This window comes from Ahaetulla prasina, chromosome 11 (genome assembly GCF_028640845.1).
Source record: "Ahaetulla prasina isolate Xishuangbanna chromosome 11, ASM2864084v1, whole genome shotgun sequence".
NCBI lineage: Eukaryota > Metazoa > Chordata > Lepidosauria > Squamata > Colubridae > Ahaetulla > Ahaetulla prasina.
In genome coordinates, this window is record NC_080549.1 from 28,824,498 (window position 1) to 28,849,511 (window position 25,014).

The following is a 25,014-nucleotide window of genomic DNA, read 5'->3' on the forward strand; positions in this document are numbered from 1 at the left end:
TCCCTGGTGGCCTCAGAATGATGCCCTCCATCACCACATCTCCCTGGGACTCTAACAAATTTGTTTTAGCTAAACTGGAATGGTGGGCATGAATAGGAAGGTATTTGATGTTCCTGTAGGCCACTGTGTCTCAACCTTACCAAGAGAGATTTAAGAAGGGCTTTCAACTCTTAGAATTCCCTGGTGGACAAAGCAAACATGGAACATAGAATTATAGGGCTGGAAGGGACCTTGGAGGTCTTCTAGTCTAACCAGCTGCAGAGGACCTTATACCACCCTGGTCAAATAGTTGTCCAGTCTATTTCTGAAAACCTCCAGTGATGGAACATCCACAACTCGGGGAGTCAAGCTGTTCCCTTGGTTAATTGTTCTCATGATCAGAAAATTACTCCCTACTTCTAGTTGGATCTCTCTCTCTCTTTTAAAAAAATAATATTTATTGAATTTCCAAAAGTTAAAATACACAATACAAAAAAAAGCACAATACACAAAAACAAAAAAAATATAAAACACACAAAGACAAATAGGATAAGAGATACTGATGTAGGAAAAGCTGTTATGAGTAATGTAATTTTGACGCGTTTGTCAGTTGGATCTCTCTTTAATGATCTTCCATCTCTTCTTGTTCTTCCCTCGGGTGCTTTGGGGAATAGGTTGACGTCCTGCCCTTCTCTGTGACAGCCCTTAAAGTACTGAAAGACTGCTATCATATCCCCTTTCTTCTTGATAGGCTGGTCAGACAGTTTCTTCAACCGTGCGTCATATGACGTAGCCTCCAGACATCTTATCTTTGTTGCTCTTCTCTGCACTTTTTCTAGAGTCTCAGAATCCTTTTTGTATCGTGGTGACCAGAACTGTATGCAGGATTCCAAGCATGGCCTCCCTAGGACAGTATAGAAGCAAGGTAACTGACTCCGAACTATGTAGCAAAGCCAACCAGGGACTTCTGGGAATTGAAGTCCAACATTGCCAAGAAACCTGTTGTTTCTTGTCCTGCCCTTGGGTGCTTTGGAGAATAAGTGGACCCCCACTTTCCTCTGTGACTGACTCTCAAGTACCTGAAGACAACTATCATGCCACCCCTGATCCTTTGATAGAGCTCCCATTCAATATATGATTCAGCCTTCAGACCCTTGATCATCTCTGTTGCTCTTCTCTGCATGCTTTCTGGGGTCCCAGAGTCTTTTTTGTATTGTGGTGAACAGTACTGGACACTGTATTCCAAAAGAGGTCTTACCAAAGCAATACAAAGCAGGGCTAACATTTCACCTGATCTTGATTCTCTCCCTCTGTTGATGAAGCCTAAGACTACATTGGCTCTTCTGGCAGCTGCAGCACACTGCTGGATGAGTTGCTGAACTATAGGCTGAATAGAATAGAATAGAATAGAATAGAATAGAATAGAATAGAATAGAATAGAATAGAATAGAATAGAATAGAATAGGAATTTTTTATTGGCCAAATATGATTGGACACAAGGAATTTGTCTTGGTTCATATGCTCTCAGTGTACATAAAAGAAAAGATATGTTAGCCTTGCTGATTAAGGGTTCTGCTTTGAGGGATATGAATTGAGAAAAATTTGAGTCAGAATTTTGGCAAATAAAACTGTATTTCTTTTATTTAAATATTTACAACAATAGCTTAGAAATGTCATGAAAGAAAGATGGCCTCTTTAAGGAGCTGATGTGCAAGAGGCTGTGGAGGCTTTATAGCTCATCTTCCAATCACAACAACCAACCAACTTAGGAAGGAGAGACATGAATAAAAACAGATTTATAGGGATTTGTTCTTCTTCCAGTTTCAAAGAGGAGAAATGTAATGGGTTTTAATCAGCTTTTAAAAAAACAGAAGTTCTTCATATAACCCAAACTGCTACCTTATTCAGCAGGGGACAAAAAGACAATCAAGACTGCGGTTGTGCCCGAATGATCAAAGCCTTTCCTCCCTTGTGTTGCACGTGTGACACATAAAAAAGGAATGAGATTTTGACTGTGTGATCGCAGCTGCCATCTCAACTTCTTTTAGGCACCTAATCCTGTGGACGCCCTACCTGGCTTGCAAATGAAAGATATTTAAGATTAGTCCACAACTATTAGGGGCAAATAAAAATGCCTTTAATTTTTTTTCCAATGAGGGTTTTGCCATAATCCAACTATTTCTGCTACATAATCTGTGTGTGTATGTTGTGCGAATATCAATTCCATTGATTCCCTTGCATTTCTCTCAGCAACAGGACAAAAACAATTTATATACATACATACATACATACATACATACATACATACATACATACATAACCCAACCTTTAATAATTCTGAGAAAATCTTAATCCACAACCTTTCCACCTTTCTCTGTTTCTGCAATTTTTACTTCCAGCCTCTCCTTCTATTAACTTGACTGCCTTTTCTTTCTTTCGCCCCACACTCTTTTCCACTAGCCATCCTGGTCTCCTTTCTGTAAACCTGTGAAGGTCCTGGGGGGACCCCTCCCCAAATTTCAGCTTTTGGAGTTCTAGACATCTCAACATCTCTGGAGGGATGGACTGCCTGCCAATTAAGCTAACAGTAACCTGGAAATAGTAATGGGAGGAAGGTGAACTCTGAGCGGTCAAAAAAGTCAAGATGGTGGCCACAATGTGTGATGAAAGCCCACCTTGCTTTTACTCAGAACTGGGCTTTGATTGCAGAGCCATGATTGACCCCTTGACTTTCTTGACTCATTCCTGTAGCCGTCCAAGTCTACATTGTGCAAAACTAAAACATTCTCAGTTTTAACAGTGTGATAAAGACTTCCATCTACAACTTCACTGTTGAATGAGAACAACCCAGAATCTCAAACATCCTACTCTGTTGACCGCTGACAACTGTGCTTTCCTTCTGCCTTCACAAGCCATGAAGAGGCCTTGCAATCTGAGGCAGGAGGAACAATTGTGATGGGCAACCTCACATGAGTCTTGAACTGGGTGATTTGAAATCGGAGAATCTGCCAGAATGCAAAGCAGGGAAACGGCCATTCTTGGCAGTCATTTCATACATCTGTACAGCAAAGGTTTTCCTGACATTTTCCTCAGTGGGTTTGGGATGATCCACGCTTGGCTGCATCTGGAGCCTAACCCTTCATCTCAAGGGCTTGTGCCAGGTTTTGCCAATGCTAGAACAGCAGGCTTAAGTCACCCATGCAAAGGGGTGGGCCTGTGCACACACAGATCTAGGGACAAAGCTGAAACTTCAAGCAAAGGCAGAGAATGAAAGCCTAAACTGGGAAGAAGGAGGAGAACGGAATAGCAGCTAAAACTTTTGGATTTCCATGTGATGCATCTAAGAAACAAACTATTGTTAATAATGAATAACAGATATGTGGCAGTTTTCAATGTGCTTTCAAAAAAAGCAAAACAAAATTGTGAAAACTCTAGAACGGCAAAATCATTACTTCATTATTAGATTTGGTGTGACTTTTGAACCAAACTGAACATTTTTTGTGTATTTTTTCTCCTTCCTTCCTGCTCATCTCTCCATGAGGTATAGCTGGAAAATGTACAACCGCTTCAGTTACAAGCAACACACTGGAAATTGTGCTAGACAAACGCTGCCTCAGAGGGACACACTTCCTGTTCTTTGTCCTGGGCAGGAAAAGCTCCTGCTGCTTGAAGGTCCTGCATGTGGGCCAGCTGAGGCAGCCGTGAGATTCTTCCCATCCCCTATTTTACCGAGACCTTCACCCACCCCGCCCTCCCACCAGGTGTGGGCCATTAAACAAAGGTCTCCTCTGCCAACATGAAGCTGTTGTGCTCCTCAGCTTGGACACTGGGGCAGGACTGGCTTCTAAGCCACTCGACTCTACCCCGGATCAGTTCCTTCTCCACCATTTCTGCTCCTGTTGGGGCAAAGTCTTTGGGATTGTCCTGGCTGAAGTATTCCCGGACTGTGTTGCGAATGGAAGCTGGGAGAAAGAAGTGGAAAGTGCCACTGCCATCCTGGCTGGGCTTCTCTTCCAGATGTGTCAGCAGCTGCCCTGGGTCTTCTGCCAGAGCGGCCCTTTGTGGAAGCTTCTCCTGTGACGAATGGCCCATAGATCCTTGGTGGTACCTCCTTGAAATGGAATGGAGTACCAAAGGAGTGTTTTGTCCGTAAAAGACTGTCTGGGGAATATGAACCCGTACAGTTGGTAGGCTCTTGGAAGTGCCTTCACTGCTACTGTGTTTTCCATCTGAGCTGGTACCCTGGTTGCTCACAGTCACAACTGCTTCCTCTGCCACCACTGGGGAATCCCTTGGACTTCGCTCTTTGGGGGCCATGTACACTGTTATCTTGGTGCGCTTCAAACTCTCTTGACCGTGAAGAGCAGGTTCTGCACGTTTGACCTCTAGGTGCTTCACAGATTTCTCCCTCTGTACATACTGGTTCACTGGAGCAGGAATATGATGCCTGCGGTCAGGGTCTTCAGAACTGTGTCTCCCAAGAACCAGAGAGGGCATCTTGGTGAACTGCGACTCTTGCTGGTTTTTTTCCAAGTTGTCCTCATTTCCTAGATTTCCAGTCATCCTAAGGGACATGAAAGCCTGCCCCTCGTCTCTGCCATGGCTTTTCTCTTCATCCTCCACTTGCCTGACACTGTCACGGCAAGAGTCCATATTGCCAGGGCCTTGGGGCAAAGGAGGAGTAAAGGACTTGTGCAATCCTTTCAAGGGCTTCTTAGGCTCTTTGGGGGACAAAGCATGGAGCCTGGTGGAAGTACCAAACATGAAGGGCAGGCTCAAGACATCCATGGGGCTGAAGGCAGAGGACTCAGAGCAATAGGAGAAGGCACTGTCTAGGGAGCTTAAGGAGGAAGCTGAGGGAGAAGTGGTGGTGGAGGACAGGCTGGAGAAGCTGGACCGGTTGGACAGACTTGTTTTCTCAGTGCTGACCTTCTTTGCCACGTGGCTGCACAGAGGTGACCTCCAGAAGTTTTGCCTTGCTCTGCTCAACCCGGGGCTCAAACCTTCATCAATGAGCTTCTGACTCTCCAGCTGCAACTGCTTGAGCCTATGGATGTAATTGCCATGGCTATGCATGATGGTGGCGTCACAACTGGATTGGCGGGCCACTGGCTCGTGGTCCTGGGCAGGGAACTGAGAGCTCAAGCAAACACTGGGCTCCGAGGAGCATCGGTTCCTTGCAGGGCTGAGGGAACTGATGGAACCGAGAGAGCAGAAGGAACTTTCTTCTTCAAGGAGGTCATAACTGTCAGTACTTGCGTTTTTCCTGGCTTTATTCTGGTAGCAAGCAGTGATCTCACTGAACAAATCCCAGTCTTCTTGTTCCTCACTGAGAATCAGCCCTCCAGATGGGCTGAACAGGCCATTGTCTCCTTCAAGCCCATAACGTTGTTGGCCTCTTTCTTGGTAAGAGGTAGCATATTCCATCTCATCCGAGGAATCGTTGTGCTGAACTGCAGAGTGAAGAAAGAATGTTGAAGGACAGAAGATGGTATCTATCGGAGCATTTGTTGCCTAAGCCTGTCCAAGTGTCCCTCCTCCACCACCCCATATTATCTCTCTGATATTGTGTGGAGGGTTAGCAGATTTTAAAACTCTACTAAATAAGTTGGTAAAGTACATTACTAAGAAATACATTTCAAGAAATTTATTTTAAAAGAAGTTTTCACAGACAAGATGGCCTAAGAACATTTCCAGTGGTGTGACTGCATCTTGTTGAGAAGCAGATACAAATTCAACAATAAAAGATGCAACCCAGCCAGAAAGGGGCCATTTCCTCTTTGGTCCTTCTCTTCTCCTAGTCACTGCAGTCATGATCAGATGAGGATGCCTTTAGTGGTACGATAATTTGATTGAATAAAACTTTTCTCCTGCTTCTGATTGGTTGATGCTTAATAAGAAGAATTTTTGATTCATTTCTTGATGAATTTAGAGTGCTGCTTATGGATATGCCTGATTTTAATTTTGAATACTATTTTTAGGGCAGGCCATCTGCAGTTTCTCTTCTTTTCATCAAAAAGTTTTAATGAGGGTATATAATGAGGAAGAACCAGGTTCTAAGAATATGAGACATTTGAAAGACTCTTGTTTAGAGTTGTCCCTCTGTGTGTGTGTGTGTGTGTGTGTGTGTGTGTGTGTGTGTGTGTGTGGCAAAAGTCAAGGTGGTAGCTGCAAGCTCATGGCTGACTCCCCACCCTCTTTCCACATGTACTGACCATGCAATGCACATAAAAAGAGGACAAGGTTTCAATCATGCAGTTGTAGCGCCTTCTTTGATTTTTTCAAATTCCCTCTGCAATTGGCCCTGCTCTTGTTAATGCTGTTAAATGTGGCCCACATCTTTGTGTACCTGGAAAAGACAAAATGAATTAATACTCTAGCAACCATCTTACCTAGCAAGTCATCCACACTTCGGGACTTCTTCTTCTCTGGCTTCTGGAACAGGGAAGCAATGTCTCCTCCAAAAATTTCAGCAGAGTTTTCGATTAGGAATTGCACCAACATGGCCACCTACCAAAAGGAACAGTCCCAGGTCAGAATGGGAGAAGCGGCTTTGGATGTCGCATTAGGAGCACCGAGGAAGACAACGGCCCGGTTTGCATAACAGGCTAGGCCAGGTTGTTTGGTCAATTTTCCCTTATCTAACAATCCAGATTTATGCAGGTTGAATGTAAATGGGAAACAGGACCTAACAGAATAGCAGAATTGGAAGGGACCTTGGAGGTCTTCTAGTCCAATCCCTAACGAGTGCTTCCTTGTTGGAGGGAGTCTTTCCGGCCGCCTTGAAAGAGGCGGTGGTGAGGCCCCTCCTCAAGAGGCCCTCCCTGGACCCGGCTGTCTTAGGTAATTATCGTCCGGTCTCCAACCTTCGCTTCGCGGCGAAGGTTGTAGAGAGTATGGTGGCATATCAGTTTCCCCTGCACCTGGATGAAACTGTCTATCTAGACCCGTTCCAGTCCGGTTTCCGGCCCGGCTACAGCACGGAGACGGCTTTGGTCGCGTTGGTGGATGATCTCTGGAGGGCCAGGGATAGGGGTTGTTCCTCTGCCCTGGTCCTATTAGACCTCTCAGCGGCTTTCGATACCATCGACCATGGTATCCTGCTGCGCCGGTTGGAGGGATTGGGAGTGGGAGGCACCGTTTATCGGTGGTTCTCCTCCTATCTCTCCGACCGGTCGCAGACGGTGTTGACAGGGGGGCAGAGGACGGCCCCGAGGCGCCTCACTTGTGGGGTGCCGCAGGGGTCGATTCTCTCGCCCCTTCTGTTCAACATCTATATGAAGCCGCTGGGTGAGATCATCAGTGGCTTCGGTGTGAGGTACCAGCTGTATGCTGATGACACCCAGCTGTACTTTTCCACACTGGGCCACCCCAATGAAGCTATCGAAGTGCTGTCCCGGTGTTTGGAAGCCGTACGGGTCTGGATGGGGAGAAACAGGCTCAAGCTCAATCCTTCCAAGACAGAGTGGCTGTGGATGCCGGCATCCCGGTACAGTCAGCTGAGTCCTTGGCTGACTGTTGGGGGTGAGTCATTGGCCCCGATGGAGAGGGTGCGCAACCTGGGCGTTCTCCTGGATGAACGGCTGTCTTTTGAAGACCATTTGACGGCCGTCTCCAGGAGAGCTTTCCACCAGGTTTGCCTGGTGTGCCAGTTGCGCCCCTTTCTAGACCGGGATGCCTTATGCACGGTCACTCACGCCCTCGTGATGTCTCGTCTGGATTACTGCAATGCTCTCTACATGGGGCTCCCCTTGAGGGGCATCCGGAGGCTTCAGTTAGTCCAGAATGCGGCTGCACGGGTGATAGAAGGAGCCCCTCGTGGCTCCCGCATGACACCTATCCTGCGCAGACTGCACTGGCTACCTGTGGCTTTCCGGGTGCGCTTCAAGGTGTTGGTGACAATCTTTAAAACGCTCCATGGCATAGGGCTGGGCTATTTACGGGACCGCCTGCTGCTACCGAATACCTCTCACCGACCCGTGCGCTCTCACAGAGAGGGACTCCTCAGGGTGCCGTCAGCTAGGCAGTGCCGTCTGGCGACACCCAGGGGAAGGGCCTTCTCTGTGGGGGCTCCCACCCTCTGGAACGAACTCCCTCCAGGACTTCGTCAACTTCCGGACCTCCGAACCTTCCGTCGCGAGCTTAAAACACACTTATTCATCTGCACGGGACTGGATTAGATTTTAAATTTACTGGTTTTAATGGGTTTTTATTATTTATACTGTTTTTTAATAATTTGGCTATAGAATAAGTTTTTTAATCGTTGTTTTAGTCTGTATTTATATGTATTTTAATTGCCTGTGAACCGCCCTGAGTCCCTAGGGAGATAGGGCGGTATATAAATATGAAAAATAAAATAAATAAATAAAAATAAATAATGTATCAGCCCTAATGCCAGACTGACTCTAGCCTTGCCCAAACTGTTGAGGTTCAGATGGGCTGAAGTCCATTTCCCTTCATTTCTAGCCATTCCCACCGATGGCCAGGATGGTCTGAAGGGGCCACTCATGGCTCAGCCTGCCTGGGCTGCAGGTTGGGCAAATCAGATTTTCACCATGCAATTTGCTCTCTGGGCTCTTTGGGAAAAAAGCCCAAAGCACAATGTCAACTTTGAACATGCTGAAGTTGTTTAAATGCAGAGTGGCCTTCAACAACTGCCTCCCCCCCCAATTTTTCTGTCCCAAACCCCCACCTGCTCAAGGCTTGCTCGGTGGGCTATGGAGGAGGAAAGACATATTAGCGGAGAGGAAAAGCCCTTGTCCTTTGGGATCGAGTGACTCTTGGGAAGAGCAGATTTAAGAACAGATGAGATCACCTTCTTGGTTGCCTTGCTTTCCTCCTCGGGTCCAGTGGGACTGGGAAGCCACAACATGTTGGGGGCGATGCAAAGAGCCAGGTTGAAGGCATTCATCTGATTCTCCACCGCATTCTGCTCAATATGGTGCAAGACTCCAAACAGGTGCCTGAGCAAAAGGAGGTTGGCCTCCGGAAGCTGCTTCACTAAGCTACCCAAAGAAAAAAGACCAAGAAGAACCATTTAAGAATCCTGTGTGCTCAGGGTGGCCTTGGCATAGATACTCCTCAAGCAAAACTGCTTGGGTGCGGGGACTGAAGTAGGGAGCCTCTCCCGCCTGGGAACCTCCAGGAGAAACTGGACTGCTGGGGAGAATTCTAGGAACCTGGATACCAAGAGAAAAACTCGGGAAGGCTGTACTGTCCCTCCTGCTGGTAGAGAGAAAAAGCCACCACTCTGTGATCAGGAAGAGAGTTCCTGCACAGTGGCAGAAGAGGGGCTTTCCTTCCTTCTGACGACTGATTGGCTGAACTGACGGATGCAAAACAAGCAGGCACATGGAAATGGAAATGTGTCTTGAGCTGTAGAAAAGTGAAAGGCACAGACCACGGAGACCTTGTGAGGTTCATGACTTGACTTGGGAAGTGGAATCTCTGGTTGCTCAACCTCAGCTCTTAGCAGCTCCGGCCAGCATGAAGCTGCGGAGGGATGCTGAAGACATTGTGCAGTGGCACTGGACAGCTCCCAGGTTGCCAAAGGTTACGTGTCATATGACCTCCCTGAGCACCTTCCCAAGCAGTGAAATACACATGCTCTGAACAGCTCCATGCACATGATGCCCTGGGCTTGTGGAGCCCAGCCTCACACAGGCATCCATCCCCCACAATATGTAGCTGAAGCCAAAGATTGTGAGAGAAAGCACCACCCACCTCTGGATGGCTTCAATCTTTTGAGCTCGGCTTTCTTTATCCATGGCTTCCATCCATAGATTGTGCATGTCTGAGGACAGAATACTGTCAGGTATATTTCGTAGAAAGTCCTAAATTTAAATACAGATACGTAGAGTAGCTTAGTTAGTCACACAATCACCAAGTTAGCTTTGAGTTTTCTTTGAAAGCACTTTTATCAATTGAGCCTCCAGGAATCAGTGGCAGCAACCAAACAGGACTCCAGCAGATAGTTAAGACTGCAGAAAAAACAATTGCAGCCAGCCCGCCTTCTATAGAAGACCTGTTCATTGGGTCAGGAGGAGGATAGGAGGATGGCTGCGAAAATGTCTACAGACCCTTCAAATCCTGGACGTAAACTGTTTCAGCTTCTTCCCTCAGGATCCCACTATAGGGCATTGCATGCCAAGACAACTAGACACAGTTTTTTCTCTTGTGCCATCACTCTGCTCAACATCTAATTCTCACAATGTTGTCTAATGTCTATGTTTATTTATCCATGTAGTATGGCTGTAATATTATTATTCATCTTCTTTACTGCCCCCACTCTTATTGGTATTATTATTATTTTTGTTGTTATTGCTGTTGTCATTATAATTCTGTTGCTTTGCATTTACATTGAGAGCTTCTGCACTGGAGATAAATTCCTTGTGTGTCCAACCACACTTCGCCAAATAAAGTATTCAACAAAGGTATCTCTCTGTCCCCATATTGGAGCAGAAACTGATTTTCTGAGGAAGGGAGCCCTCCTACCTCTAATTGCTCTGCCCATCCTCTTCTGCTTCACCCTTCTTTGCTGAGAGAAAAGAACCTTTTCAGAGCTGTGCAACTCGTTAGCCCATGTGCCATGCAGGTACCAACAAGGCAGCTGTTGGACCAGTGTTCCTTACTGCTGCAGGCAGCATCTTTCCAATGGGCTAGGATCCTGGAAGGCTGAAGCACCAGACCCTTGGGCCCCATTGGACTTGGTAAAATTCTTTCCTTGGGATGGCTACCTCTTACTTCAGGTCCTCTGTCAGCCTCATTCAACATAGAGCCTAGAAGGAAAAGGTTGGAAGGGACCCTGGAGATTTTTTAGTCCAAATCCCTGCTCGTGGCAGAAGATCCTACACCATTTCAGACAAAGGTTACCCAATCTCTTCTTGAAAACCTCCAATGGTATTTGATGAAGAAATTAAATGAGTTTGGGGTTTTAAAATAAACAGAAAACAAGAATATCATCTCACGGGATGGTGATACATTGACTAAAAAGTTTGTCTTTAGGGTTGAGAAAAAGGTGAAATATTTGGGGGTTATATTGACAAACACAAACATTAAACTGTTTCAAAATAATTATGTGCCTCTCTGGAATGATATTACAATCGACTTATTAACAGAAGTGGTATTCTGCAGGTTCTGATCAGTTCTGGAGAACTGGTAGCAGAAATTTTGAGTAGTTCGGAGAACCGGTAAATACCACCTCTGACTGGTCCCACCCCCATCTATTCTCGGCTTCCCGAGTCCCAGCTGATCGGGAGGAAATGGGGATTTTGCAGTATCCTTCTCCTGGAGAGGGGTGGGAATGGAGATTTTACAGTATCCTTCCCCTACCATGCCCACCAAGCCATGCTGACCAAACCATGCCACGCCCACCAAGCCATGCCCACAGAACTGGTAGTAAAAAATTTTGAATCCTACCCCTGCTTATTAAGATGGGATAAATTGCACTTAACATTATTGGGTAGAATTTCTGTAATGAAGATGAATGTCTTACCAAAGCTGGGTTTTTTGTTTTTGTTTCAGACGTTACCAATATTTGCAACCGACACTCCCTTTAAACAATGGCAGAGGGATATTCCAAAGTTTATATGGCAAGGGAAAAACCAAGAATTAGATATAAACTACTGCAAAATGTTAAGGAAAGAGGGGGTTTACCAGACTTGAAACTGTATTTCGATGCTTGTTGTCTGGTCTGGCTAAAAGAGTGGGTGAATCTTCAGAATAAGAGGCTGTTTAGATACCCGACTTCCGGTTTGGCACCGTAGGTGATGGCGGTGATCTTTACGATCACCAACCTCTGGATTATGTGGAATCGCTAGGACAGCTTAAATCTGCTGTCCAGCGGTTCGGAAAACCCCTTCTTCGGGAGAAGGAGAAGGGGTGAGCTGAGGGCAGAGGTTGAATTTCCCTAAAGCCCCTGAGAAAAAAGGGGTTTGAAGGGTTAAGTTCCCTCCAGTAACCCGAAGTGCTCCAGATCCGAGGATTCTTCTGCTTTGGCGGAACCAATCACCACGACCAAACGCCGAGATTTATTTTGGACAATAAAGGATTATACCGGACAGAACGAAAGTGGGAGAACTTTAAGCAAGTAGCCAAGCTTGATACTTTGTAACAAGCTTGAAAACAGCAAGAAAATGGAGGCGAATTGTTAACAAGTTAACGAGTGGAAAGCGAAAGTGATACTTTCAGCGTGTGCCTCTGCAGTTGGTAATTTGCATGTTACTTGCTGCTTTAACTCTTTGCTGCCTGCTGATAGAATCTAGGGAGATTTTTTAAATACTGCTTTAAAAGACTGTGTTTTTTAGAAGTTAAGAAGATTTAAAGTGAATATTAAGTTGGAAATAAATAAATAAATAATTTTATAGAAGATGGCAGCCAAACAATTAAAGTCTACTGTAACAAAGAGCTCTGGAACTTTATCAGCTGGTGCCTCTCCAGCTCATACAGCAGAGACTAGAACATTGAATTTAGAGGCGTTACAAGAGAACTTAAAAGGCTTTATAGAAGAAAAATTTAAAGTTATAACTGATGAGATGTCTGAAATGAAAGAGCAGATATCAGAAATTCAAGTGGGAAATAAAGAAGTTAAAGAAGGATTTGCAATGGCAGTACAAAGTTTGGCAACGAATGTGATTTTATTAGAAGAGGAGGTTGAAGTAATTAAGCAATGTAATTTAAAATTAGAAAATAAAATGGCTGAATTTCAAAGTAAAATGGAAAAGACAGAGGATGAAATAGTTTTGATACAATACAGAAATATGGAATTTGCTCTAAGAATTCGTGGTCTGAAAGAGAATAAAGAAGAGGATTTAAGGGAATTTTTTTCTGAAGTATTTGCTGAGATATTAGCAGCTCGTCCAGCAGATGTGGCTTATCAAATTGATAAAATATATCGTGTGAATTCTTGGATAGCAAGGCAAAAAAAGTTGCCAAGGGATGTTGTTATTTATTTTACAAATAGAACAGTGAGAAATCAGATTTTGCAAGCCTCATATAAGGGGGAGAAGATTCAGATTGCTGGTCAGGATATTTTAATATTAAAGGAAATTCCACCAAAAATGTTAAGAGCTAGAAAGGAATTTGCCTTCCTGGTGAATGAACTTAAAAAACGTCAGATTGAATATAGATGGGATATTCCAACTGGTATAATAGTATATTATGCAGGGAAAGTACATCGTCTCAATACAGTTGGAAAAGCGAGAGAATTTTATGTTGAGGCATTAAAAGTTGGAAGTCTTTCTCCACTGGATGCTAGAAGAAAGGAGACTGAAGTGAAGGAAAGAGAAGTGAAGCAGGTTCAAGAACAGATTGGGATGGAAGAAGATTTATTACAAGTGTTGGAAATACCTATGACGGGTCCAGATTCAAAAGAACAAAGGCTGACAAGAGCTGCTGCTAAACGCAAGGAACAAGAGATGAAGGCACAACAACAACTGGCAACTACTACAACGGAAACAGTGGGAGGAGCAAGGCCTAAAGCAAAATGTGATTTACGGCTAGTGTTCCAAAAGTTTCCTTTGGCCGATAATGGCAATTAAACTATTATCTTGGAATGTTAATGGTTTGAATTCACCGCAGAAGAGAAGGAAAGTATTTCACTATTTGAAACAATTTAAAAATGACATTACTTGTTTACAAGAAACACATATTAGATCTTTAGACCAGAAATATTTGATAAATTCAAAACTGGGAGTACATTTTGTTGCCTCCTCTTTGGAGAAAAAAATGGTTTAGTTATATATATAAAGAAGGATATATCAGCAAAATTAATTGAGGTGGATAAGCAAGGAAGATACATTGCTATTGAACTCTTGTTGGAGGGAAAGAAGACATTATTAATAGGAGTTTATGCTCCAAATCAACAACAAGAAAATTTTTTCAAGTTTTTACATAAAAGAATAGTATTTTGGGATTATAAATCATATATATTAATGGGTGATTGGAATGGTGTGTTGGATACTCAAAAAGACAAAAAAAGCTTAAGGAAGATATCAAGCCGGGCGAAATTACCAAAGGCTTTTTTTGATATGATGGAGGACTTGGAATTAAGAGATATTTGGAGAGAACATAATACAGAAGAGAGGGATTTTACCTTCTTTTCTGATAGGCACCAATCATTTTCGAGGATTGATTTTATTTTGATTACTAATGACTTGTATTCTAGAGTGAAGAAGACGAAGATTTGTTCAAGAACATTATCTGATCATAGTCCAGTTTGGACTGAATTTGATCGGGAAAAGGAGGCTAGGAGATCATGGAGGTTGAATGAGAATTTGTTTAAATATGAACAAAATGTAAATGAATGTAATAAACAAATGAAAGAATTTTTTATTATGAATATGAAAAAAGAGACATCTATAGAGATGATTTGGGACTCCAGTAAGGCTTATATGAGAGGAAATCTTATACAAATGAATATTAAATACAAAAATAAATTGCAGAAAAAGAAAAAGGAACTGGAAGAGGAAATTAAAAAGAAAGAACAATTATTGATAAATAGCCCAGGAAATAGTAAAATAAAAGAATCAATAAATATATTGAGAGGTCAGTTTAATATGTTGATGGCAGATCAAGTAGCAATTAATTTACAATATGTAAAACATAATACGTTTAATAATGCCAATAAGCCAGGAAGATGGCTTGCCTATTTAATAAGGAAAAAACAGAAATCACGAACGATTGATAAAATAGAATATAGGGGTAAGGAAGTTTATCAAAAGAACTTGATTAAAAAAGCATTTTTAGAGTATTATAGTAAGTTATATTCTAGGGATATGGTTGATGATACAGAGATAGAAAGATATTTACAACAACAAAATATTTGTGAGCTTACAGAAAATCAAAGAGAAGAATTGAATCAATTAATTACTTCAGAGGAAATTTTCTTAGCAATTAAACAACTTAAAATCGGTAAAGCACCAGGAACAGATGGTTTAACAGCTGTTTATTATAAAATTTACAAAATGAGATGGTTGAACCACTTAAAGAGTTATTTAATAAAATTCAAATGGGAGGAGATGTTCCCCCTTCATGGAGGACAGCCTTTATTTCGTTAATACCGAAGGAAGATCGAGATGGTATTAAAGCAGAGAATTATAGGCCTATATCACTTTTAAATACTGATTACAAGATATTTACCAAGATATTGGCTAATAGATTAATGCCAGTGATGAATCAAATAATTCATAATGATCAGTCAGGATTTATTAAGGGTAGGCAGATGAGATATAATGTGAGGCAAATCGTAAATTTACTTGAATATTTGGAACGAAACAACCAAGTATCAGCGGCATTCCTTTTTGGATGCTGAAAAGCTTTTGATAGATTGGATTGGCAGTTTTTGTTTAAAGTAATAGAAAAAATGCAATTTGGGGATTATTTTATTCGTGCAATTAAAGCAATATATCAGAAGCAAACAGCACAAATAATAGTAAATGGTGGGTTAACAGAAACTTTTAAAATTGAGAAAGGGACGAGACAGGGATGTCCCTTGTCCCCATTACTTTTTATTTTAACTTTAGAAATTCTTCTGAATAACATACGTGGTTCCGATCGAATAAAGGGAATTAGAGTTAAACATCAAGATTATAGATTAAGAGCTTTTGCAGATGACCTGGTTGTTACTGTATCTCAACCAATATACTCAGTAACTGGTTTAAAAGATATAATTGGTCAGTATGGTAAAGTATCTGGATTTAAGGTGAATCAGCAAAAGACAAAGATGATAACTAAAAATATGAATATACAACAAAAAGAAGAGTTAGAAAGAACTTCAGGTTTTGAAATCGTTAAAAAGGTTAAATATTTAGGAATATATATTACAGCTTCAAATGTTAAATTATACAAAAATAATTATGAGGTATTGTGGCAGAAGGTATGGAAAGAAATGGAGAGTTGGAAGAAGTTACAACTATCTTTGCTGGGAAGAATAGCGGCTATAAAATGAATGTTTTGCCCAGGTTTTGTTTTGTTTCAAATGATACCGGTGTTTAAGAATGATATTAAATTACAGGAATGGCAAAAGGGATTAGTAAATTTGTATGGATGGGCAAAAACCAAGAATAAAATTAAAAGTAATGCAGGATATAAGGAAAGGGGGTCTTAAAATGCCTAATTTAAAATTGTATTATGAAGCAGTTGTTTTATCATTAATTACTGATTGGATTAATTTAACTGAGGAAAGAGTTCTGAATATAGAAGGTTATGGTTTGTTATATGGGTGGCATGCCTATTTATTATATGATAAGAAAGTTGATAAAATATTTAAAAATAATATAATTAGAAATGCATTATTGAGGGTTTGGAGGAAATATCAATACAAATTAGATGGAAACATTCCAATATGGGCAAACCGAGACACATGATAGAAAATATAAATATATATCAAAAGATGGAGGTAGTTACTTATAAAGAACTTCTTTGTATGGAAAAGGGGGAGTTACAATTAAAATCTAGAGAAAAGATGGGGGAAGAAGGGAAAAATTATACATGGTTCCAATATGGACAACTACAAGCTAGATGGAAATGAGATCAAAAAATAGGTGTTAAGCAAATTGAGGATAATTTGTTAAAACAAATGAGAGATCAAGGTCAACAGCATATTAAGAGGTTGTATAATGTATTAGTAGAAATAGATTCAGAGACTGATTTGGTTAAGGATTGTATGATTAAGTGGGCACAAAATTTTCAGCAACCAATAATGTTGGAAACTTGGGAAAGAATTTGGGTGAGGAATGTTAAATTTACACAAGCGCAAAATATGAGAGAAAATTTTTATAAGATGTTTTATAGATGGCATTTAGACCCCAAAAAATTGTCATGTATGTATCCTAATGTACAGGCTAAATGCTGGAGATGTGATTGTGAAGATGCTACTTATTATCATATATGGTGGACTTGCAAAAAAGTTAAAGCATTTTGGATTAAAGTATGGTGGATCATGCAGAATATTTTGAAAAAGAAGATTAAGTTTACCCCGCAGTTTTTTTTACTAGGAATAATTATGGATTGTACAGCTATAGAGACTAAATTGATTCTGAACTTAATAACAGCCGCAAGACTTTTGATTGCTCAATATTGGAAGAAAGAAGAATTACCTACAATTGAAGAATGGACTCTTAAAGTATCAAATCTGGCAGAAATGGCAAAAATCTCTGCTTACTTGAAAGACTATACACAAGAAAAATATATTTTAGAATGGAAAATGTGGATTGATTATATTCAAAATAAGTATCAGATAAAAAAATATCAAATAGCATATGAGTAAATTTAGGAAATAATTTGTATTAGATATATTTTTGAAGGAGAGGGGAATTGAGAGTGTGAATAAGCGTGGAGAGACTAGAGATTATAATTTAGGAATTATTTTAGATTATGATTGTTAGTTTTGATACCCTGCATTTTGTTCTGGGAAGTCGGGGTGGGGTGGGGGTAAGGGAAGGGAATTGGGGGTTGAGGTTAGTGATGGAGTGATGGTTAATGTACAGGGATTATTGAAGATGTATAAATATAATTAATGTAGGGTCGGGTCTGACCAGTTGCCATTTTAGAACGGTGGGGAGGGAAAAAAGAGAGAGTAGGAGGTAGGAAAGAGGAGAAGAGGAAGGAAGAGGGGTAGAAGAGGGAGAAGAGTGTAGGGTGGAGGGAGGAGAGGAGGTAGATAAGAGAAGGAGAGGAAGGTTTGGAAAGTAAAAGAAGGTAGAAGAGGGAAGAAGGTTAAAAAGGGGGGTGGTGACTGGGCAGGCCCGACTAATTGTATATAACTGTACATTGGATGAATTATTTGATAAGATTGTAAAAATAAAACTTTTTTATAAAAAAAAAAAAAAAAAAGAATAAGAGGCTGTTTAGAAGGTCATGAATTAATTAAGATTCAGATAGCATTGTTATTTATGGTATGACAGGTTTAAAGTAAATGTTGATTTCTACAATCACTTTGTTGGATGAGCCATTCTAAGAGTTTGGAAAAAATATAAAACAAGGTTTTCTAAGAAGATTTCTCTTTGGGTGTCCCCCCAGGAAGCTTTTTTTAGAAAAGTAATGCTGGTGAAGCCGGACTGATAGACTTATGACGAAATAATATCTTTTAATTTTGGTGATCCCATCCTCAAGTCTAAGGAAAAGTTGGAATCAGAAGGACATGACTGGTTTATATATTTACAACTGAAAGAAAGATTTAAATTAGACAAAAAGAGCTATGGATTTGACTTTGTTAAAAATGAATTGGAAACCCTACTCTGGGGTAGTGATGGATATATTATTGCTAGGGTCTACAATTCGTTATTGAGTTTAAATCTGGAAAGTGAACACGTAAAGCATTGTGTGATTCAGTGGGCAAGAAACTTTGGGTACAATGTAAAGCTTGAACAATGGGAGAATATGTGGCAGAAAGGTTTAAAATTTCCATTAAACTACAATATAAAAGAAAAATGTTGTAAGATGATGTATCATTTAATGCCAGATAAGCTACTGAGAATGTATATGTCAGGTTCCTGTCGGAACGCTGCCATTCCAAAAGGGAGGCGGAAGGCTTCTTGGGGTTGATTGCTTTGAATGCTCTGGCTTTTGCTGTAACCACATGGGAATCAGGGAGGGCGACTGGGACCTCAGGGTGGATTCCTTCCCAAGGCCAAGGGGCTCAGGATGACCTGTTATCACCATCCCACCTCAGAGTTCTCAAAACACCTTTGCAGCATCATATTGGCTACTGGTGGACATAGGGCACTGGGTGGGGGTTGAAGAGGGGAAATTAGCTTAATGCTTCACAAGGGAATCTTCAGATTCCGCCTGACGTCTCTGGAATCATTTCTCTCAGTAAAAGATCCTTCTGAAATACCATTTTTTTCCAAGAGTAATGCTTTCCTGAGAAGATAGCTGAGGCAGGTCTTTAGATTATAAAGGAATTTCACATGAATGTTGGAAATACAAATGTAAAGATGTATATCATTTGTGGTGGACATGTGACAAAGCAAAGAAATACTGGAGTAGCATTCATATTTTAATACAGAAGATTCTTAAAGTGAATATAAGGATAAAACCATAAACTTTTTTCTTGGGTTTAATGGAAAAAGACTTGGAAAAAAAAATTAGGAACTTTGATGTTATGTATGTTGACCTCAACAAGATTACCGGTACTTTATGACAAAAATGGGAGGACGCTTCAATCCCCACAAAGGACAAAGGCTGATGGAGTCAGCAGAGATGGCTAAACTGACTGCTTTGATCAAAGACAAAAACTCAATTATTTTTGTTTCTACTTGGAAACCGCTTCTGGACTTCATACTTGAGGTAGAAGAAATGAAACTTTGATTTTGGGTTTTACTGATTAGATAAATCTGTTGTTATAGAAATGGCTAGTTTATACTATTACGTAAAAGTAAAAAGTTGAGGTTTGATGTTACTGTCCTATTCTACTGCACCGAAGGGAGCTGGAAGTCAGTGCCTTTTCTTTCTTTTTCCCTTCTTTTCTATACTTTTCTCTTTCCTCCCCTATTTTTCCTATTATTTGCTTTTGTATTTTGTACTATAAACCAATAAAAAGGATAATATATAAAAAAGAAAACTTCCAATGATAATGCACCCACAACTTCTGGAGGCAGGCCAATCCATTATGTAATTGGAATCTCCAGGACTCCTTTTGTTCTTCTACCCTCCTGAGAAGATCATTCCCTGGGCTCTTCCTTCACCCACCCTCACCTTCCATGTCCCCTCCATGTCAGAATAAAGTCACATGAACTCTTCAGCCCTGCTGTGGTTCCCAGCCATTCCTGCCCTATTTTTTGCCTCGTGTATCTCAAGACTTTGCTTCCAGGAGCTGGACTGAGAACAGCTGAAATCTGGCATGTCAGTGTCCAAACGTGAGCTCCTTTGCTCTAAAAAGCTTCAGCTAAGCTCAGATGACTGCAGCGAGAGCAGGCCGACAAAAGGTTACTTGTCATCTAGTGACTAGAGTAGAAATTGTGTCCATTGGAGCTTAGAATCTTTTTAAAAGGATTTTTAAGAGGCTCTGAGCTGCTCTACTTAAAGATCTTTTGTTCTTTGGCAACTCCTCAGTTCAGAACCCACATCCAGAAGTGGTGTATCTTCCCTGTTGCTTTTGGGTTGTGTATCAATCTTCTACCTTCATTTCAGCATTTCTGGGATAATACATATTTCTAGTCTTACAGAAATATTTCTTTGAAATTCTTCTATTTGCTCAAAGCAATGAACATCCACCTTTGCCTTAAAGCATTTACTTTAATCAAAATCCATCTTTTGTTTTTTATTTATGGGTTAGGAATGACAGGAACCAGCTTTCCATGAACTCTGAATTCCCACATCACTCTTAACTGACTTCTGTGGTGACCCACTTTACCGTAATGATTGCTGCCGCCACGAAGACAGATTCACCATCCACTTGGACATCGTCGCCTGAGTTGAGCTTCTCTTTCAGCTCCTTGCAATTTTTGGCATTGGCAGAGCGCCTGAAGATGCCCCGTGTGGAAGGACCTTCGTGGTAGAGCAGATACAAAATGTCCTGCAGGTGGTGAAGGCAAAGATCACACTGTCACTTCTCTAAAATGATTGTGCTCTGCTGGTTGGGGAATTTTGGAAGTTGAAGTCCACACATCTTAAAGTGGTTGAGGTTGAGAAACTCTGCTCTAAGGGTTTATCTAAGAAATCCAGTTAATGAAAACTGGAGAAAGCAAGAGCCAAATGACACTGGTGCTGTTTGCTTCTCCCAGAAGATGGGAAGAAAGAAGAGAGGCAACTCTTAGTCTCCCCTCCCTTTGCAGTAGGATCTGGGATGGAGGCACCCAGACTGCTCTGTCCATGTCTTCAGTTGAGATTTGGTCTCTACTCAGGCAACCTCAAGGGCGAAGCCCCCTCCATGCTGGGACTACAAGAAGAACACTGGCCTCTCCCCCCCACCCCTCCCACATCTTCCCCTCCACATGTCATTATAGAGATGGGAGAACTTGGTTGTGTTGAAGTTTTCATACAAACATAGCCGCCTCAAACCCAAACTCTGGTAGGTAAGCCGAGAAGCACATCTTACCATGATGGGTTTGGGAAGAGTTCCGTCAGGACAGACCGATGTTAAGGACAAGCCAAAGAGTTTTCGGGGGTTGGTTGGGGACTGAGAGGCAGGACTGCCCGTCGGGGTGCTGACACTTCGCCGAAGAGCCCAGTCGATCAGGGACTTCTTCCGCTTGAAATGTTTCTGCAAAGGGGCTGAGAGCACAAAGGGACACGGGTGCAAGTGGTCAAACGGCCTTGCATTTCAGGATACCTCCTGGTCAAGAAGGCCGGTGGTCAAAAAGGAACAACCGAAGCCATTAAAGGCTGCTTATGAAGACCTGGATGGTAGATTTCTTGGCTGATGAATGTGATGCATTACTGCAGTTTTATCCTATTTATTGTCCCATTTTTCTCTCTGTTAGTTCAAGGCAGTGTACCCGGGGATCACTTCTCATTTTCTACCCACAATAACAACCCTGCCTGCTGGGTTGTACTGAGAAAGAACAACTGTTAAAAGCTGTCGAGGAAGTTCCATGTCAGAGCATCTTCACCACAAGAGCATCCTGCAGTCTTTTTATTTAATTGGATTTCATTCCATCCCCCTTTGTAATCAAGGTAAGAATATCAAAGAACTTGCAATCAAACGCTGAGCCGTTTTCTGGAGAGCTAAAACCAGCAGGACAGCAAGAGGGTTGAACTTGAATGGAAAAGTGGCCCTGAGCCAAGAAACCCTCAGTTTTCCCTACAGCCTGATGAACATTTTGTTGTACCTGGAGGTGGAGTTTTCCTGCTCTCCCTACTCCGCCCCACCCCACAGAAAGAAATGAGGCTTGCTGATTTGGGACCAGAAGAGGGGAGTAATTGGAGGCTTCAGCCGTGGAGCAGTTGGGCTGCTCTGCCCTTCGGACAGTATAGAATTGACAAACAACAGTCAGAATCCCAGTTTTTCCCTGGATTTGGCCTGCTGGAGAAATCCCATTTCTTCTGAAAAATCATTAGCTGATAGGGCAGGGATGGTGATATCCACCTCAGCCTGATTAGACCACAGTCCCAGGAAGCATTGTGTGGCCAAAGAGGCTCGAAGAGGCCAGTAATGGCCAGGCAGCCTCTGCGAAGGGTTAGGCAGCCCAGCTCTCCAGGGTCTATAGGGCTGCTTGGATGGCTTTCCCAGGTTGTCTTGATGCAGACAGCCATGGCTTCCAGTGGGACGCTGGCAAAGTGAACAAGGTTTCGCACCCATGTTGAGAAAATGGCCTTAAAGTGACTGTGGGAGTGTGTTGAGCATGGGTGCTTCACTCTGAGGCTCTGAATTTTTACATAGGCCTGGGCCACATTATAACAGGAGACCTCACCCTTCTTCCCAGCAAGTGAGATCTTACCTCTCCGCAACTGCACCGGAGCCTGGGGTTTGGGCTTCAGGATGAACTGGCACCGCCGGTCCATGGGCAGCTGGTCCAACAGTGATGTTTCATACTCCTCAGGAAGCAGCAGGCCGTTGCTGGGGCCTCGCATCTGGTTCACGGAGCCTCGGAGGCAACCCAGGATAATGCTGAAGGGATGCTCATGTCCTGTGGCAAAAACAGACCGGTTGCATCATCTGCTGAAGGCAAAGAGGCCTGGCAAGGTTTAAGTTTGGGAAATAAAAAGCAGCACAAGAATTGACCCACTGGGATTCTGGTCCATATGACTGAAGGAGGCTGAGTCTAGACATCACCTTCCCCCCAACCCCCCAATGTCCAATGCCCAGGGGAAGGAGATCCAACCGATGAGCCCAGGAAGGCCCATCAGTTACTGGTCAAATCAAGTCAGGTCCTCAGAGGTCCGATTTTATCATTGGTTTGACCCCATTCACTTTAACCTGCCACAAACTGAGTTATCCCATCCTGAATTGCCCAGAGGACTCCCTGACTGAGTATGAATATCTGCAGAATGACAAGTGACTCAAGCCAGCTGTAGTCCAGCTGTTGAGCAAGGAAATGAGATCAGACTGAAGCTAAAGGGGGGGAAAAAACTTTCCTTGACAGCAGGACTTTCCTGATAAGGATGTGTGGTTGGAAAAGCAAACAATTATTTGCGTCACAAATAGATGAAGTCCCATTATCCCCTTGCAAAAACCCTCCACCACACATCCACTTCCGAGAAGCTGCCCCAAATATCCTGACTTTAAGAAAGGGAAGATATTCATATTCACAACCCTTGAAGGAAAAGGCAGTGCGAAGACAGGAAATTGCTCCTTTCTTGTTAAAAAGGACGCTGCCAGACACCCAACAACAGGAATATATACCAGCTTCTGGGCTCCAATGCAGAGGAGAGCACAGAGGCATGCCTGCCAATGCCACCCCGGTACCAACCCAATTCCCCACCGCAGGGGTTCTCAACCAGTCGTCCGTGGACCCCTGGGGCTTAGCAATGTCATCACAGGGCTCTGCAATGGGATGTGGAGATTGAAATGTAAGAGGGGTAAATCTTAAAGGGCACAAACAATGTTTTTGTTGTAGTCTTATTGGGCTGTAATTGTCTCAATGGGAGATGCTGGGCTTCTTCCACTCCACTGGAGAAAAGGTCTCAGCAGGGTGAGGAGTGTATAAAAGGGGCAGGAGCTTGACTGTGCAGTCATGGCACCGTCCTGAATTTTGTTTAACACCCACCCCCCACCCCTTGGGGGACAGCCCTGGGGCTTAGTGGTGGTACAAGGGGTCACAACTGAGACCCATATCAAGAAGAATTTGCCTCTGCTGATGAAGCAAATTCCTGGGAACCGCAGTCAGGCGTTCCAAAGAATGGCCAAGGAGTCCACAAAGCGGCAGGGGCGGCTCTTCTCTTCCGTAAACTTATGCCGGCTCTGTGAAGGTCTGGTCTACATAAAGACAGGGCGGTGTCATGCCCCCATCGCAGTCTGAATCTGTGAGGGAAGATGAGCTGGAACAAGAGCCGACACAGAGATCGAGAGGGTGGTTCCATTGGCCTTGGAGGCAACTGGGGAAGGGCAAAGTCAGTCCGGGCAAGGCTTTTCAGGATTAGTAAGGCCTGCAGACAGGGAGGAGCAGGAGAGACTGAGCTCAGGCGAAGAGCAAGGACCACCCCCTCCTGATCCTAGAGCATGGAGAGAAGAGAGAAGGCAAGACCAACACAGATTGAGCCAGCTACAAGGGAGGAGAATGCCCCGCCCCCCTTCACAAGGCACACCTGGGGACTGAGATGTAAGGAGGTGCCGGTGGGAGGGGCATTTGTTGGGAACAAGTGTTGAATCTGTGGAGCCTTGTGTGCACTTGCCAAGGCCTGGAGATTACTGTGCTCTGTCTTGTGGAGCTTGCCTGGTTTGCCTGCTTCACTGAACTTCTTGCTCTGGTTACTGTTTGGCTAACCTGGATTACTGCACTGCTGGCCAGGTTACTGTTTGACTAAACCTGGATTATTGGACTGCTGGCCCTGGTTACTGTTTGGCTAACCTTGCTTACTGGACTACTCGTAGCCAGAGGCTGCTGAAGGTACATGTGGGAGCTTTGCTCCAGGACTTGTAGTAAACGTGGGGACGTTTGGGGGCAAAGTTGGAGCAATAAAGGGGAGTTAGACCTGTTCTCTGCCTGTATTGTTTTCATGCCACACCCCGGGTTATCACAGGCAGTTACCCACCAGAGTGACCCTTCCTGTGTAGACCCCCTACCTCAAGGCTTCCACCCCGCTCCAAATCCTGCACCATTTGAGTTCCAGTTCATGAGGCTCCCTTTGGGCCCACAGCAAGGACTCCCACTGCAGGCAGCTGAGATGGGATCCCTGGTTGTCTGCACCACAGGGGCTGCTTTGAAGAGAAAGGCCCACATTGGTCTGCAGAGACAACATTGGGGTTTTTTTTTGACAATAGGGTTCTTCTCACCTGTTTCGGCTCCAGAGGTCATAGTCCCAATTATAGTCCTTTCGCAGTTATGAAACAGCCTTTAGGAATTCTGAGAAAGAGTCCTATGGAAGAGGTCATTCCCCTCTTGGCCTGTCCTCCATTTCAACAGGAAAAGCTTTTTGACTTCTTCTCACTTAGCT

At 43.0% G+C, this 25,014-nt stretch overlaps 1 protein-coding gene across 4 annotated transcripts in view; it reads right to left on the reverse strand.

Annotated features, from left to right (window-relative positions):
• Window positions 1-494: 494 nt before the first annotated feature.
• Window positions 495-25,014, reverse strand: part of LOC131204944 (rho GTPase-activating protein 20-like) — an 88,136-nt gene continuing 63,616 nt past the window's right edge. For 3 of the 4 annotated variants that reach the window (XM_058196639.1, XM_058196638.1, XM_058196641.1), the window contains 7 exons: window positions 22,359-22,547; window positions 21,017-21,192; window positions 20,333-20,494; window positions 9,703-9,812; window positions 8,795-8,984; window positions 6,372-6,489; window positions 496-5,432 (listed from right to left, as the gene is read on the reverse strand). In XM_058196639.1, coding sequence (XP_058052622.1) covers window positions 3,751-5,432; window positions 6,372-6,489; window positions 8,795-8,984; window positions 9,703-9,812; window positions 20,333-20,494; window positions 21,017-21,192; window positions 22,359-22,547 — 2,627 coding nt within the window. In that variant the 3' untranslated portion in view covers window positions 496-3,750. Of the gene's footprint in view, window positions 5,433-6,371; window positions 6,490-8,794; window positions 8,985-9,702; window positions 9,813-20,332; window positions 20,495-21,016; window positions 21,193-22,358; window positions 22,548-25,014 lie in introns of all 4 variants that reach the window. The other variant, XM_058196640.1, reaches the window with a different exon arrangement.